We start from the raw sequence: 16,772 nt of genomic DNA, 5'->3' as shown, positions 1-16,772 counted from the left end.
GACCAGTTGGCAACAGCAGACTAAGCTATTATTCTGATTGGATAACGTACAGTGATGGAAGAGTCAGGTAAAGTCTCTCATTTTGTTGTGAATTACAAGCATGACATTTTCCAGCCTCATATTTTTGAAACTAGTTAGACTCAACGAACAATGAACGAATTGTGTGTGGCATTGGTACACCAAAGCATTAGGTGAAAAGTATGCAAATATTAGTAGCATCATTAGACACATTATTCCAACAGCTGTTGGCAGCATACTGTGGTGAGATTGTTTTTTTTTTCAGATAGAAGTTTCTATTCCTCTTGTTTAAGTTGTTTCATATTCTTTTCCTATATACGGTCTGTGTCCCTCTCCACTCTTTATTAATAGTGTTGTCACATTTATTTTCAGATCTATGACTCAAATGGCATGGCTTTATTGCAATATTTCAGTTTGGCATTGATGGGCTATTGTTCTTTGTCATTCCACATTTATCTGCACTTGGGGAAAGTTACAAAGAATGCTCTGTGTTAAATGAATAGTGCAGTACACAGACACAGCTATATTCTTTTGGCCTTTTTCACCTCTATTATCGCCTGCCCACCCCTATTATTCAGCTCTACCATAATTATTCATAAAATAAGCACCGACAAATTAATGAGATGGCATTATGCATATTGCTCTACCTTTGTAATGTATCTGATGGTATTTTAGCACAGGGTAACAGAGACCCACGGGTTAAGACCTGCGCCCTATTATTCATATTCAGCACTATTTCACTCAAGGTTAAATGTGGGTGTGAAAGAACAAAGTGCTAGTAATGGTGTCAGTACAAGGGATATGGTAACGTGCGCAGCATATATAGATGGAGAAATTTACTACCGAATTGCAAATTAAGACGTGGGCACGTAGGGAACTTCGGGACTATGTCCCGTCTGGGAGAACTCCTTCTTTTATGGTGTCTTACACCATAAGCCATCATTGTGTTGTTTTATTTACAATATGAATTCATGTTAGGTTTGGTATATTGAAGCATTATTTCCCTCTATAATTGACTTATCAGAAGCAGTAACCACGATGTAGCAGGCGAATAGTTGTATATGTTTTCATGGAGACATATTATACTTCTCTTCAAGCTTTTAATCAAGAAACATGGCTCTATTGTCAAAACATACCTGGAGTAGCATGACCATGGCTGTTTCTTCTTCTACTTCTGAAGTTCCCCATTCTGTATTTCCTGGGTTTCCCTGTGTCTGAGGGAACATAAAACTGTCCTGCACGTTTTCAAAGCTCATAAATCTATGACTTGACCCATGTGCAGTTCTGTGCTCAAAATGCATTCATCACAGTGCCATAGCATGCCATTAGCTGTAAGTGTTTTATAATGTGTCATTCCCACCACTGCATGGAGAGAGGGCTCCTGAGTAATTCAAAAATCCTTTTTTCTTTAATGTAACATTTTAAAGTGTAACATATCAAAAATAAGGAACTTTTAAAAAATGTGCACTAGTACATTTGTGAGTGTAAATATGGGACAAAGGATATAAATTAGTCCATAGCCACAATCCGGCCGCATGAACAAACAAGTATAATATATATACTGTACTGTATATTTTAATATATTTGGCCATATGTTTATTTTAAGCTGACAGGGAGAACCCAGAAAGCTGCAGACACAGCCTGCTGTCTTTCTTGCGGTGAAATAAAGATACCAAAGGCATAGAGGTACATTGGTACTGGACAAAACGATCTTGATGCTCAGCTCTTGGCCATGTTCAAAAGTGCCTGTGAGCAAACTCATAACTGAAATCCAGTTAGATACAGAATAGAAAGGCCGTCAGAGCCATCTCTCTCCACACGCCAGGTCTATGTTGTGACATGTTAATTGCTCCTCTGCAGCCAGGTGCAGGAGAGAGTTGTCATAGACTTTTCAAAATGTCTAAGAGTCATGGCAGCACTCTTCTCCATTCACGGCGGAGGTCTCTATAGCTGACAGAAACAAACACAGCCATATCTGTGCAGAGAAAGACATCGCCTGCAGTGGCTTAACAAAAGGTGAATCTGATGCACTCCCAAAGGGCATCACATCACATAGACAGTGAGCTCTCTCACACTCTCCATCTAAAATGTTCACCTTTGTCTATTGCTGACCGTTCATAGCTGGACTTTTAGTATTGATTAAATTGCTTTTCAGCGTCCTGTGTAGGTTCTTCTTTGGACAAGTTCCCTTTCTAAAAGCTATAAATATGAGGGTCGAGGGTTGCTTCTGTCTCTATGTTTTTTACTACCTGAAAGGAACAGTGCATAAAGTGCCGGCCTCCGGGCGCTGTAAGAAATGCTGTAAGACCACAAACGACTAGAAGTACAGCGATAAAGGTCAGACTGTCAGTATAGGGCAGCAGTCTCATCTCCCCTGACCTACACCTCAATAGGAAAACATTACCTCCACTGGCGTTAACAAAATGACATTCCACTTATACCAGTGTTATTGTCTCTTTCCGGAACGGCACAATGCGTATCAAGTTCTGAACAAAACATTTTCCAGTGATTTGCAAACCTTGGAAATATTGGAATTTTACTAAACTGAGATTGTGGAACAAAGCTCTTTATATTGTCGAGACATGTGGAGGATTCGGAGATTATGAATTGATCATTCAAACATGTTCGTCGCCTTGAATGTGGCAGCTCAAGTCAAAGAACCCGGCATTGGTGCTAGAGTTTGAACAAAGTGTGCTTTTTAAAAAAAAAATCTTTATTTAGATCCTAATATGCCACGAAACGCTGTTGTTTATATACTGCATTTGTAGCACGTATCATACCTGGCACGAAGCCGAGCTGTGGAACAAATTCTGCGACGGCCTATCTGAGGGCAGCCAAGGGTAATGGGCAAAGGGAGCTTACGAGTCCATGAAGGCATCCTGGCGACCGCGCTTGGACCAAATCTTATAAGTGCTTGAGATTGGGGGGGGAGGGGGGAGGGGGGGAGCTGCTGAGAGCTTGTTGGGGGCAAATAACTGGTTTAGCATCAAGTCATTATCATCTAGCGTAGTTTAAGATATGCCTTCACGCCCCGGCAGCCTCTCTCGCATTAAGTGGAATCGCGGAGAGTGCCCATCCTGGATCATGAACAGGTGCAAATGGGGCCTCATTTGACATAATGAAGTATAGTCTCCGGAGAGGACTCTTCTGGAGATGGGACGGGTAAGGGTTTTTATGACTGCATTTCACGCTTGGCATTCTGGGATATATCCTCAATAAGTGCTGCTCATTAAGGCTTTTTAGTCCTTAAATCCGGTGGTCAGTATGGCTGTGCCTCCTGTCCCTTATCTGTACTTGCCAAAGCCTTTTTTCTTTTTTTTTTCCCCCTTACACACTTAAATATATGAGCCTGCAACATTCTCCTGACTTCTTCACCGGAGTTAATGGTGTACAAAGTGTGGAGGGAAATATTCTGTCACGCACTTTATCACGGCGCGCGGAGCCAGCGGGAGTTAGTTGGTAAACTTGAAGTGTTTTTTTTAAAGTTGACCTAATAATGTGTAACCTCCACCTCATGAAACTGCTCGGCTTGACTTTACAAACACTGCGTGGTGGGAGGACTGTGTTACGGTCATTAGTCAGATCGGGACCAAAGAATTTTTGAAATGGGAAAATGAGGCTCTGTGGTAATACAAAGGCGTATTTTCTAACCTTTTTGAAAAACCCAATTATTCACTGCTCGCTTTGGCGGATGGAGGGTCTGTTGCCGCAGATGTGTGCAGCCACGCTTATGTCGCTCCACACCGAGGGCAGCTGTGGCTAATATGAAGTAAAGGAAAGATCGGCCCTTGTGAAACGGTTTCAGCGCTGTCACAATGAATAAAATTATTATTACGATGCACTTTTACAACTGTCATTTTTATGCCTGAGAGTTGACCGCATCTCGTATCGTTAGAGTCAATAATATCGTTTATCGCGATACTTTTCCTGCCTCAATAAATCGAACTTCAAATTTGTTATCGTGTCATGTGATGAAGTGCTTTATAACTTGGATTCCCTTACCGTATAGCCTTTCCCCTTGTGGAGCTTATTGACTATGGACCTGATGAACAACAAGTAAATGAAACGCGAGACTTTGCATACTTTTTTTTCTTTCTTTTGGAGTGAAATCTGGTCTTATTTGACTTGGATGCTCTGCTGGGTTCCGCTGTGAATAGACTGAATTCAAAGCCCTAAAGGAGCTATAGAGACACGCCATGGAAGTTAAAACAATGTAGAAAAGGGATTTGAAGGTTGTGATGGGAGGAGTGCAGGGGTTCAAAGCACCGTCGGGAGTTGAATTATGCCCAAGGCGATGCTGACAGCAAAAGAAAGTTCAAGAGGTGTGGAGAAAAAGGCAAGAGGAGCCGATCTTACTTAGAAAAAAAAAAAAAAAGAAGCGGGTTTTTCTTGGAAGCCTCGCAGTGTGGTTAGCGGGATGCTGAGTGGGGCATGGTGAAGTGCCCCAGGGGAGGCCAGCAGCTCTAGGAGACAGTAACCAGCGATGAGAGCCAACTGAGGCCCGACATCAAGCCCCCCTGTGATCCGCTAAAGACCAAAGTTGCGCACTCTTGTGATCTACCTGGGCCGAGCGCATATCCGACCGCCTTGTTACACCGCGCTTTGTCAGTCAGAGCAGACAGCGTCGGATGTACCAGTCATCTTATTTATGTTCGATTTACACACGGATGCCAACAGGTGAATGTATTTGAGCTCTGCAGATGTACAGTATGTAACTGTGAAGGCAGTTTTGTCTCACCCTGATAGGATCCTCAGTGCGTTGATGCTCTATTTTAAGATTTCACTCTGAGGATTCTCATTATACGCACCTTCCCTTACTTGCTTTATATTCCTCTTCCTCTACCTCTCAATCTGCATGAAAGCATACATTTTCAATTTCCTGAAACACATCTTTTAAAACACCCAAATAAGAGATAGAAAGCCTGGCTCCAACAAAAGCAAATAGGTTTTGTAACTGTGAATGTAGCCTTGAAATTGCATTACAAACAGGACAAAACATGGAACCCCTGTCTTTGACCCCATGGCCCTGTCGTGGCAAAATAGTGGTCATGTATTCTTCTTCTTCTTTTTTTTTTTTAATTGAACCCTTTAACAGACACTACTTTGTTACACTTTCAAGGTTGAAGTGGGTTGAATAGGGGCTTATATAAGGGTGAACCACACCGTGTAAGGAGCCAACAACCATTGAGCATTAAAGATGATAAACATTTCTGTGCACCACGGAGAAATAATGACTATTTAGGAAAAAATACCCAAACTGTAGTTCTAAATACTGAATGCAATTTCCATGAAAAGGGGGCGTACACTAACACATTTTCTGGCAATGCCTTCTGTCTTTGCCCAGCCCATCTGCATTTCCACCTTGATTTCTCGAAATCCCGCAGCCACTGCATCACGCAGCTGCACACTTTTACGGCGTTTGCTAATGTACTGTAAATGACATAAAATACGACGGGCCCAGTTTTCCTGCCAGCTCATGCCTTTATATCATTTTTTTTTTTACACCATTTTGCGCTCCCATTTATTTATTTGAACGCAGATGCGATTTTATGCCCGTGCCATGGTTGTAAAGTGCTACTTTGAAATGCAAATGAAGCTCTGATTGAGTTGTTTTTTTATTTTCTAACAAGAGGTGCGCTGCAGTGTGCGAGCTGAAGCGAGGTGCTATCTGGACTCCTGGTTTGGTCTAAGGACTCCACAAATTCGTTTTTTGACTTGGTTTAGTCCTGATTTAGTCAGGTTTATTCTTGTCTGAAACGCGGTATTTATTTCACCCTTTGTCCCATGTTAAAAACCTTTGAGTTGTATCTTATGAATTGTGTGTATATTAGAATAATTTGTCAATTTTCTGAGGCTGTGCTAAAAAAGATACAACGGCGAATCACTGCATTTCGTGCTTCCTGTAACTTTATCACAAGTTCCTTTAACATTTCTTACCACTTTTCACTATTTGCCGCCACATTATAGACAGTCCCAGAGGCTCTCAGGAAAGAATGCCTTTGTCCATTTAAGTGTAGATTTTCAGAGAAAAGCTTTGGGAATCCAATTGAAATTACACATTACGGTTTTTGCTATAGCCTTATATGCACTTAAACCTGGAGCATGTACTTGAAAGATAATGGCTTTTCTACAGCGTTATGGTGGCTTCTTTTGAAATTGATCTCTTTGCTCTCATCTTAACGGGGCCTCTTAGCAAAGGTGAGCTGCAGTTCTTATCTTGTATCAGCACATCTGCCACACCTTGATAAAGCCTCTAACCTCCTTAACAACTTCCCACTGTCTGACAGGAACTGGAAGCCCAAACTCATCTGGACTCATTCTTTTGTCTTTTTGAGCTGAATTATCTACACGGTTATTTGGCTGTGTGGTGCATTATATATTTTGCAAAGTGCATCAGCAGTATTCCTTTCAACATGCTGATAACTCACAATGGGCCTCATTCATGAACATCTTAAGAAACTTCTGAAAATCTGTTGGTAAGAATGTAGTGTCAAGAAACTGCACCAGATTCACCACACGTTCTTAAGTAGGCAAAACACTTACAAAATACTGCAACTGTGTTCTCAAGTTTGTGGATCCCAACTAGGAAGCGTGTGTGTGTGAGGACTAATTTGCATAAACACCGCCAAATGACCAAACACAAATCCAAAACTAATAATAACCAACAAAACCAAACAAAGCACTCAAGGACCCACCTTAAGCTTTGGGCACGCGGAACACAAGATTGCAGAATCGATGCCCACATCCGTCTTTATAGAATAACGTTTATGCAGCGCATTTAATGCTGCATTATTTGTGAATGGCGGCATTCAAAAGTTTAGCAATAATACATTGGTACTTCACTTGCCATTCATAAAACAAGTGATATCACCAACTTATTTCTATATAAAGGCATCTGTAATTTATGCTGATGATATTTACATTCTGGAAGTAATTAATACATGATTTATGTATTGTGTGTTCTTAGGATTTGTTCTTACAGAGGAGATAACTTTTGTGAATGCCAAAAATCTTCCTAAGAAGGCCATAAGAACAAATGTGTGCCTAAAAACGTGTTGTGAACGTTCATGAATGAGTCCCAATGAGCCAATTGCAAAGCTTCAAAAGAGAGTTTTTGTCTTTGGATTACAACCACAAGATCACAAGACACAAAACCATGTGTTCTTTATTTTAAATAAAGTCAAGTATAGAATGTTTGGGATTTGAAAATCACCCTGCCACCAGAAGAACTGTTCCATTTTGCCCTCCTCATATCCATATGCAAGCGTTTTCTCCACCGCTGCATGGATACATCACCTGCATTGCTCCAGGTAATGGTGGTGGCAGAGCGGCGGAGGTGGTGATTTAACCTGGCACTTTGGTTGTGGCGAGCTGCTCCTCCAAATCAAGGCTAAGTGCTGGATTCATCAGTATCCTGTCGGGATGAAAGAGTCGCCCCGCACCGAAACAGAGATGAGGCGGTGATTGGGACAAATACGTCTCCCTCTGGTGTCAGCTCTCATTCACCGGTCGTAGCGCGGCGCTGAAAGAAAGACAAATGTTTTGATTAGGGGTCTCTTTCAATGTCACAGTAGCGAGCGAAGACAGATGAGATGAGCCTGTCTCTAAGGGAAGCAAATAGTTGGAGGAGACGGGGGGGGGAAATGGATGTCTCCGCCGTCTGCAGGATGTCGAATTGGGATTTTATGAGTCAGAGTGAGAGCATCTTATTTAATGAGAGCATATTTTGTCATCCCTAAAAAAAAAACATCAGGGTGCAATAATGTGGCATTGCAGTTACAATGAAATGTGTTTATAAAAAGGCGCCATGTTGAACCAACAGCGGAAGGTTCTTCATATGCAGATAGTTTGAGTATGAAATTTAAATGATTATCTTCAACTTTGCGTTTGATTTTGAAAGGTGATGCTATCCAGTAGTGCTATACAATACAATATTGTTTGTTTGTGTGTGTGTGAGAATGTCTTTTACAGATTTTATTTTAGCTGAGTTCCTACAAATTGTAAGATAATTGAATTTGACTTGGTGAAAATAGAAAATGAATACGCCAGATAGGACACAGGAGGAACCTGCACTGGTCCTTTGATCTTACCTTCGATTTGATCTCGCTCAAAGGAACCTCCAAGTTTAAAATATCATAGCGCACTGATATCTTCGGGGTGAGCATCACGTTTGCGCTGGACAAAAGGCAGCCGAGTGAAACAGGAGCCAGAAGTGTTACTACGGGATTCCTATTCATTTTGCACACTATACATAATGACATATACTGTATGCAAACAGACATACATACACACAACCTTGTAGCTCTATCTTTGTGAGGACACTCATAGACATACTGTATTACCCAGCCTAACCCTAAAACCACATCTTGACCCTCGAACAGTCCTTTGACAAAGTGTGGACCACCTCACTTCCCAAAAATGTCCTCCGTCTGTGAGTCCTTACAAGTACATACATACATACACACATACATACACACACACACACACAAAGCTGTTAATTGGGAGTCCAACTTCAAACACACGGCGTGCATCAACCAAATAAGACAGCTGAGTCTCTTTCGAATGCTCATTAGTTTATAATAGACTTCAATATCAATATCAAACCTCTTCTAATGCTACTCAAAGAGAGAGAATCCTCTTTGCAAATTGTCCAAGTGTCAGCACCCAATGCACTCTTGTAAACTCTCAAGTGCGCAAATGGCAGCCGTGAGACAACGGATGCGTCGGCCTTGAGTCCTGAGAACCAATATTCATATACGCGTTCGAGTGGGGAGATGCTCAAAAGAAAAAAAAAAAAGAAAGATTGGAACAAAGAGGGCTTATAATGACGAAGTAGAGAAACAGAAGGGTTCCCATCGTATCCACAAAGACCCTATCTAAACTCCCCCAAAACTCCTCCTCTCCATTGCGCCACTCATTTGCATCCCTTTCAAGTTCGGCTTCCCCATTATGCCGGCGTTTAAAAAAAAAAAAAAGTAGTCTATTTTGCAGAGCTTCGTTTCCCCCTCGGTTTTTAATCAATATAAGCCAGGAGACAAGGGTTACGTGGTGTTCGGGTGCATTTATGATAACTGCGTTCACTTTGAACTGCCGTTACCTTGGAAACCGGCACACTGGAGCAGCAATTGCAATCAGCGGTCAAGCACTGTTTTGTTTACCTGCCAGAGCTCATTCCATGTATGTTTTTACTACAGAACTGTGAAAACATGCCTGGACATTTTGTTTACGACAGACACATTTAGTTTATAGATCAGCTAAAAGCAAAATCGTTCATAATAAAAAAGCATCCGATAGCGGCGGATCCATTGTGTTTTTTATTACTCCATGTGACTTCATTTATCTAATAGCTACAGCAAATCGCTCGACGGGAAAAAAAAAAAAAAAAAAAAAGTGTCATCTTTGCTCACGGCATCATCATTTTTTTTTTTGGTGGGGGGGGGCGATTTGCAGAACTTCCAATGCCCGGGAATCCTTCACGACCTTTGCACTTCGCCATCACACTGACGGAAGAAGACAGGGAAGGCGCCGCCCAGAGAGCTTCCATAAACTGTTTGTCGCCTCTAATGCTCCGATTCACCCCCGCCTCCCCCCCACCCACATGTCCGTGAAAACCCTGTATCTGCTGGCTACGGAGCGATGATAAAGCGTGTGCCCGTGAGGCCTTCCCGCTGTTGCCATTTGTAATTTTTAGAAGTTATCATCTGAGGCTATCCATCTTGATTGTGCCTTGCCGACTGTCATGCTCCACTAATGCACAGTGTGAGAGAGGGCATAAATATAATGTCTTCCGGCGCTAGTCATGTTTATCTCCGCCGCTCCGCGAATTAGCATTTGCTCGCTCAAATTTGACTCATAATGGCAGGCATCAGAGCACAGTAACGCGCCACATATTATTGGTCGACATGAAGTATTTGCAGTATTAGTGGGTAGGCAAGGAAGAAGAAAAAAAAAGGGACATTTCTGATGAGGAAGATAAATAATTTGGCGGGGCGTCATGAAATATGCATTAATAGGGACCGTTGTTATTTGTTGGCTGCTGCATCCAGAGCTTTTCATTCTTGTAATAAAGAATCAAAATGCTATATGGCAGCGTTATGGGAGACTCCACTGTGCTGTATTTGAGTTTGAGTGACCGCTGAGAGATAGTTTTAAAAATGACGCACAAAGAAGCGTTTGCACAAAGAGACACTCACAAATTAAAAATTCTTTCTGACAATAGGTCGCCCATTACGTACTGGGAAAGTATTAGCCACGTGTGAAGTCTTGTCACTTCTAATGGCATTTTTCCCTTTGATGAAAAGCATCGCACTTTCTCTTGTTTGAAGCTGACCTTCGCTGACAAGCTTGAGCTATGCCACAAGTATACTGTCATCAGAAAGTTTCTTGTCCGTCGACTGCCTGTCTTCGACAAGATGGATTGGAGATATGTCGTGCTTGTTATTTCTGGATGTTCTTGGCACTGCTCCGTCACACTTTTATATAAGTGCTATACGTGGCGATTGTTTGCAGCTTAAGTAAAGGAACAATAACAACAGTGAGTCTATGGCAGTTCTCATGAAAAGAAAGCTCACAGTGCGGGTGCATGACTCTGGACATACTATTATTTCAGCATTCTGTTTTAGTTTGTATTTATTTATCTTGTAAGGGATAGTTTTCTTTAATATTTCTGTATGTTAAAGGAATAGGCCACCGTTTTACTGAGATACTGAGATATGAGCTTAGACGAGTTGATACGTACCTGTCTGGTCTTTGTGCGTGCCCGTGGAAGAGCTTGGTCGCTTCTAAATTCACCCCCGTTTGGATCTATTGGAATACATTGGCAGAGGCCAAATGCTTACAACATCTTTGGTCTTTTTGCATGACTGAGGGCACACAGTTCTTCAATGCTGTGATATGTTCTTACCTGAGCTTAGACGAGTTGATACGTACCTGTCTGGTCTTTGTGCGTGCCCGTGGAAGAGCGTAGAAGCTTCCAAATTCACCCCCGTTTGGAGCTATTGGAATACATTGGGAGAGGCCAAATGCCAACAACATCTTTGGTCTTTGTGGGTGACTGAGGGCACGCACAAAGACCAGACAGGTACGCATCAACTCGTCTAAGCTCAGGTAAGAACATATGTCAGTATGGAAAAAATGTGGCCGGTTCTTTTAATCTGCCCATCTCAAGAGGAATGGTGATGTGGGAGGAAAGTGGTGTGCACAACCAATGGTATATATATTTGTAAATTGCTCTAACATGTCAATAAAATGTTGATGGCAAAAAAAATCAATATAGTTGCTCTACACAGGGTTTCCACATGTAGCGTACAAACTGCTAGCAATGTGTGTCAAGAGGCAAGAGCGCGCACACAAAAATGAAAGAAAACATAACCCCACCATCATAACGGTACAGTGTAAATTACAACAAACGCCTGGAAATTGGCCGCATTTCCAGTCGCCGCCCGATTTATCCGACACATTTAGATAATCTCGACATTTACCATGTGCAACCCAAATTGTAGATATGAAATGCTGAGGCCAGTGGGGTAATAGTTTTTCATAATGATCCGTGCCAAGTTTAGCGCGGTGTGGTCACATTGATGCATATTATTCCTGTCGGAGTGGGCTGGCGGCGTGTCTGTGATGGTAATTTCCAGGTCTGATTGGCGAGGAGCGCTGAAATTGGGGGCAGTTAGCACAGAAGGGGAAACAGAGCTGGAGAGAGTGTGGAAACGCTGCTGCTGTCCAATAGTAAACAAATTATGTGAAGTGAAATGACAGCATTAGGCGTTACGAAGGATTATGGAGCGGAGCGCGCATTGTCTATTTTTTTTTTTCTACTTTTTTTTTTTTTAAGCAACTGGATCCACCATTAACGGTGAAACAACAGTAATATTCCAATTGCTATGCACAATTGTAATTATCACATCAAATCAGGTTTCAGTTAAAGGATTTTTGACACCTCAAATATAATTGAGTAACATTGTGTTTCTGTTGGTAAACAAATGAATAAATACTAGACTTCTAATAATTACTAGTACAAATACTTTTCTAGTAGTAGTTCTACCGTGGCCATCTCACCTTATTCAATCCGCCCCGAGCCACACAAAATGGGCCGGTTTTATGATCTAAAAATGTTGCACTTGGCCAACACTGTTATACCACTGTGCTGCCTTCACTGCCTCTCGTAATGCCCACTGAGGTTTGAACTTGGGGACGATTTGACAGAGATTTATTCAGTGCAAAGGATGAATGAGTGTGCCCACCTTGATGTAAGCCGCGGCCGATTCGAACGCATCACTATTCCCTGGCACCTGCTCCTATGAAGACACATTTGTTGCACACTCAGCCAGGCTTTAAATTGAATGAAGGAGGTCAGTATTTAACAGCCCCGGTGACAAGTGAAATCCGGTGCCCGTGAAGGTTTGAGTTTTATTTACTGACTTCGTTTTGAATTAGGGACTTTGCAGAAAGATTTTGCACTTACAAACATATAGCTGCTTTTTGTATGGTATTTACACTGGAATTTCAGATGTTCATTTATATGCACTGTCCCTATTAAGAAAATAAATAAATAAATGGTGCACAAACAAATATGGATGTTTAAAGTAATATTAGAATAAACATACATAAAGATCACATTTAAAGCAGTAGTAAGTAACTCGTGCCCCTAGAGGCCATTAGCTCCACTGCAGGTGTTGTAGCATGCTACGTTTGTTTATGTTTGTTTTAATTGGCCGTGAGAGTAAATACTACGCTGACAGAAAGGACAAAGGGAGAGAGGGATATTGTACATCCAATTACACAATGGAGATAATTGTTTTCACTCAAACTTGGCTGTAAATACTGTTTAAGTGGTGCTAGCCCACAGTTAGCTTTGACCGTTAGCCTGTTAGCGTCTTCTTCGTGATTCCATTAGTGTGTATTGGTGGCTCCGACCCGGAGGCAGAGAAGTTGCAATTGTGGTTTTCTGGCCAGAGACACCAGGGGGAGATGAAAGACCCCCCGATTACTTAGTGCTGCTTTAATCTCTGGAGTTTATGGCCTATATATAATTGATTGAACATCCTACTGAAATAATAAAAATTCTCAGTTAAAACGCTAATTTCTAGACCAGGGATCTCCAACCAATAGCTTGGAAGCTAATAAGCTCCCCAAAGACTTTCTACATTTCACCCTCTTCACTGGATGAGTCACATTTTGGATCCATCTCTTTTTGTTTTGAACAAGTCAAACCCAAGGAGCAAATATTAATGTAAATATAATAAAGAATAAAGAGGAAACACAAGTTGCTGTATTTAATTGGCTGTTAACTCTACAAGTAGGTCACAGTGTCTAAAAAAGTTTGCAGACCTCTGTGCATGAGTCAGTAAATGGGGCTTTCATGCTGCTTCCATACACGAACCCATAAACCGGTGCATGTCGCTAATAGATAAAGTGCACCCAAACTGAATCAATTACATTATGTTTGATAGTATCAGTTTGGACTGAGCTACATAATAACCAGTGTTTTACCAAAACAAGACATGTTCAGGGGCTGTCTGTTTGCATGATAGCATTATCTTCATCTGAATTATAGCCCATGCAGCTCGGCCTAGATAAGCCGGTCATGTTCACAAAGTCAAGGCTGAAGAAAGGTGTCTGTCTGTGAAGGGCAACATACAGTATGTAGTATATTGATGAATGTCTACAGCAAACCACATCAGTCATACCAGTAATGCATTCATGAAAGCCTCCTTAACCAGAGACGAGCCCCAGCATGCTAAAAATGACTGCATTTTTCCGTATAAATGTTTACTTATTCATGTCTCTTTATTCAAATGAACTACTGCCTGACATTGTGAATTTCTGAAGCTGTCACATGAATCAATACGAAAACTTCTGCTCCCATATTAAACAAGCAATCCATTACACAATTCAATCTAAGCCTCATACATGTCCACAGGGAGGCTAATTGTATTTCCAACAAAATTCAAATTAGTTGCTAAGATGACAATAATTTGTGAATGTGGTTTGGATTTATATGGCAGAGTAATAGGTCGCCTTGTCTCGATTAGCATAGAGTGACTCGTTTTTCTGTCATCTTCTTTCCTTGGCAGTAAATGTGCACTAAGACAAGTCTAAGATGAAGAACACTGAGGGAAAACAGTAACGTATAGACCGTTAATTATCATTGTACATTAGATGAATGGTGAGTATTGAAAGACTGAATATATTGTAGAGCTCCCTTCAAATAGCTGGACCACTCCCGCCAATGCTGCTCTAGGTCCTGGAGCTTTTTTAGACACAAACATTGGATATCAGTATCTGGAATAAATAATGTATTCAAATGCTTTCTGTCTCACTAAGGCCGACATTGTGAGGGAGAAAAAAAAAAGACTGGTCTATGATTTAGAGTATCATTGTATCAGTGCACACAACACTATTAGTGCCAGTTTAGTAAGCAATGGCACATTCGAAGCTCTCCTTCAGCAGCTGTCTTATTTAGGTGTTAGTTGACAGGCAGCTTGCCAGTGCACTCAGCTACTAGGTACACACATCAGTCTAATGCAAAATCCTCTCCCTCTCTGCACTGCACTGCACTGCACTGCACTACACCTCCCAATAACACACCCTGTTTCCACTAATGGACTTTTTGTGCCTGAGCACCCAGTATAGCAGCGTGCCACTAATAGTAATCCCCTTAGTCGGCATACAAGGGTGCGAGGAGAGCTAATGTATGCCACGAGTGAGGTGTTGGCAGACGAGCTTCTGGTCTAGCCCATCTGTAGGGTTACTTTCAGAAAATGAAGCAAGGCAGTGCCTGATGGCTGTGAGCAACGTGGCTTCACTTACACCCGAGATGATGTACAATGTCTGCGCCTCTCAAAAAGTTAAAAAAAAAAAAAAAAAGAAAGAAAAAAATTGTAGCAGTCGCACTTGAAGGGTGCTCTTTAGGCTTCCTTTAACATGTATTTGACAAGAATTTGACTGAAATTGGTGGGAATGGGGTACAGTTCTCGATGCCTTCCATGCTTTTTCCCACTTTTATGGTACAGACACTAAAAGGAGCGTGGATGCATATAAAGTGCAGGGTACCAACCATCATTTTTGTGATATATATATATTTTTTTTTCACAGACTGAGTTCTGAGTTGTTGTAATGGCTTGTTCTGGCTTCTCTTGAAATGGGTCATTCTATGTCTAAGTCTTTCCTTAATTTTGTTTTCAGGAGTGGAAGCCATGTTCTCCCAGCAGCCCCAGGACCTGGTGGTGGTGGCGGGACAGCCGGTCACATTGCCCTGCACTATCCCGGGGTATCACGGAGCAGTGCTTTGGATCAAAGACGGCTTGGCATTGGGAATTGGCAGGGACCTCTCAGGTAAACCACTTATATTCCACATATTCAAGTGGCTGTTGCACACTGTACACACACATCCTTCAGGCCTTTTCCCCATAGTGCGATATCTATCAGAGAATGTAGCAATGTGCAGACTGAATAGAAGCTGCACTGATAACAAACAATGGGCCTACTGTAGTTGACGTTTTTGCTTTTAAGGCAAGACACTGCAGGTGAATAGGGAATTTTCTTTAAATTTAGAGAAATCCATTTGACATTTTTTGCTGTATATTATTGAATATGACTGTGAGAAAAAAAATGTATTGCACGTTTTGGGTCATTTTATGCTTTCATTAAAAAATAATGTCTTTGTAACAAATGTATAATATAATATATATAATATATAAATATTTTAATACTCAAAAATGGCCAAAATGCCACATCTTTTCGGCGAAGCTGCCAGTGTGGTTTTCTGGCCAGAGACACCAGGGGGAGATGATCATCCCATTAACACTTGTTTTTTTTTTTAACCTTTATTTAACCAGGAAAGTCCCATTGAGATTAAAACCCTCTTTTTCAAGGGAGTCCTGGGGGTGTTACCCCCAGAGGATTTATTAAGTTTAACAAGTTACTTAGTACTGCTTTAAATGCATGGTTTTATTTTGTTGACATATTTGTTGTTGTTGTTAAGACTTTTTCTGGGGGGATTTTGGATAGTGTGTTTAGTTTTAAAATTAGGTGTTTTTTAGTGAAAAAATCTGTAGTAAAAAAAAAAAATCATTCCGTGTTGTTTTTGTAAATTAAAAACTCAATAAATCAGGGTAGGAATTATATATATATTAAAAAAAAACATCTGAAAAAATAAAAAACTTGTTCAGTCCAAGACTGGAAAATTCTGTCTGTAGGTGCTACTGGAGATGCCGTCGACACAATGTGTGAAAAATACATTTTGAGAAAATGGCTCAATTTTGCTTATCAACCTATAGAGAAACATTAAGTCAGTGCAATAATTAAACACGTTATTGTGAAGATTAGGTTTTTGTTTGTTTCCAGGTGAAAGTTTATATGTTAAGGGAACAGGCCACTGTTTGTCCATACTGAGATATGTTCTTACCTGAGCTTAGACGAGTTGATGCGTACCTGTCTGGTCTTGGTGCGTGCCCGTGGAAAGATGTGGTCGCTTCCAACTTCACCCCCGTTTGGAGCTATAGGAATACACTGGGAGAGGCCAAATGCTAACAACATCTTTGGTCATTTTGCGTGACTGAAGGCACACACAAAGACCAGACAGGTACACATCAACTCGTCTAAGCTCAGGTAAGAACATATCTCAGTATGTCAAAACGGTGGCCTGTTCCTTTAAGAGAACAAATTGGCCCAAAACCTGAAAGTTTTACCTGTAGTGTCTATCATCATTAACAAGTAACAAGTAACGATTCCAAAGCTCATAATTCAAC

General features: G+C 41.2%; 1 protein-coding gene across 12 annotated transcripts in view; it reads left to right on the top strand.

The window, feature by feature from the left end:
- Positions 1–16,772, top strand: part of kirrel3b (kirre like nephrin family adhesion molecule 3b) — a 143,095-nt gene that overhangs the window by 63,690 nt on the left and 62,633 nt on the right. For all 12 annotated transcript variants that reach the window (XM_079553573.1, XM_079553570.1, XM_079553566.1 and 9 more), the window contains exon 2: positions 15,208–15,357. In XM_079553573.1, the coding sequence (XP_079409699.1) occupies positions 15,208–15,357 (150 nt within the window). The remainder of the gene's footprint in view (positions 1–15,207; positions 15,358–16,772) is intronic.

Source organism: Gobius niger (genome assembly GCF_951799975.1).
Source record: "Gobius niger genome assembly, chromosome: 1".
In the NCBI taxonomy this organism is placed as follows: domain Eukaryota; kingdom Metazoa; phylum Chordata; class Actinopteri; order Gobiiformes; family Gobiidae; genus Gobius; species Gobius niger.
Note: the sequence above shows the minus strand (reverse complement) of the source record. Positions and strands in the feature narration are given on the sequence as shown.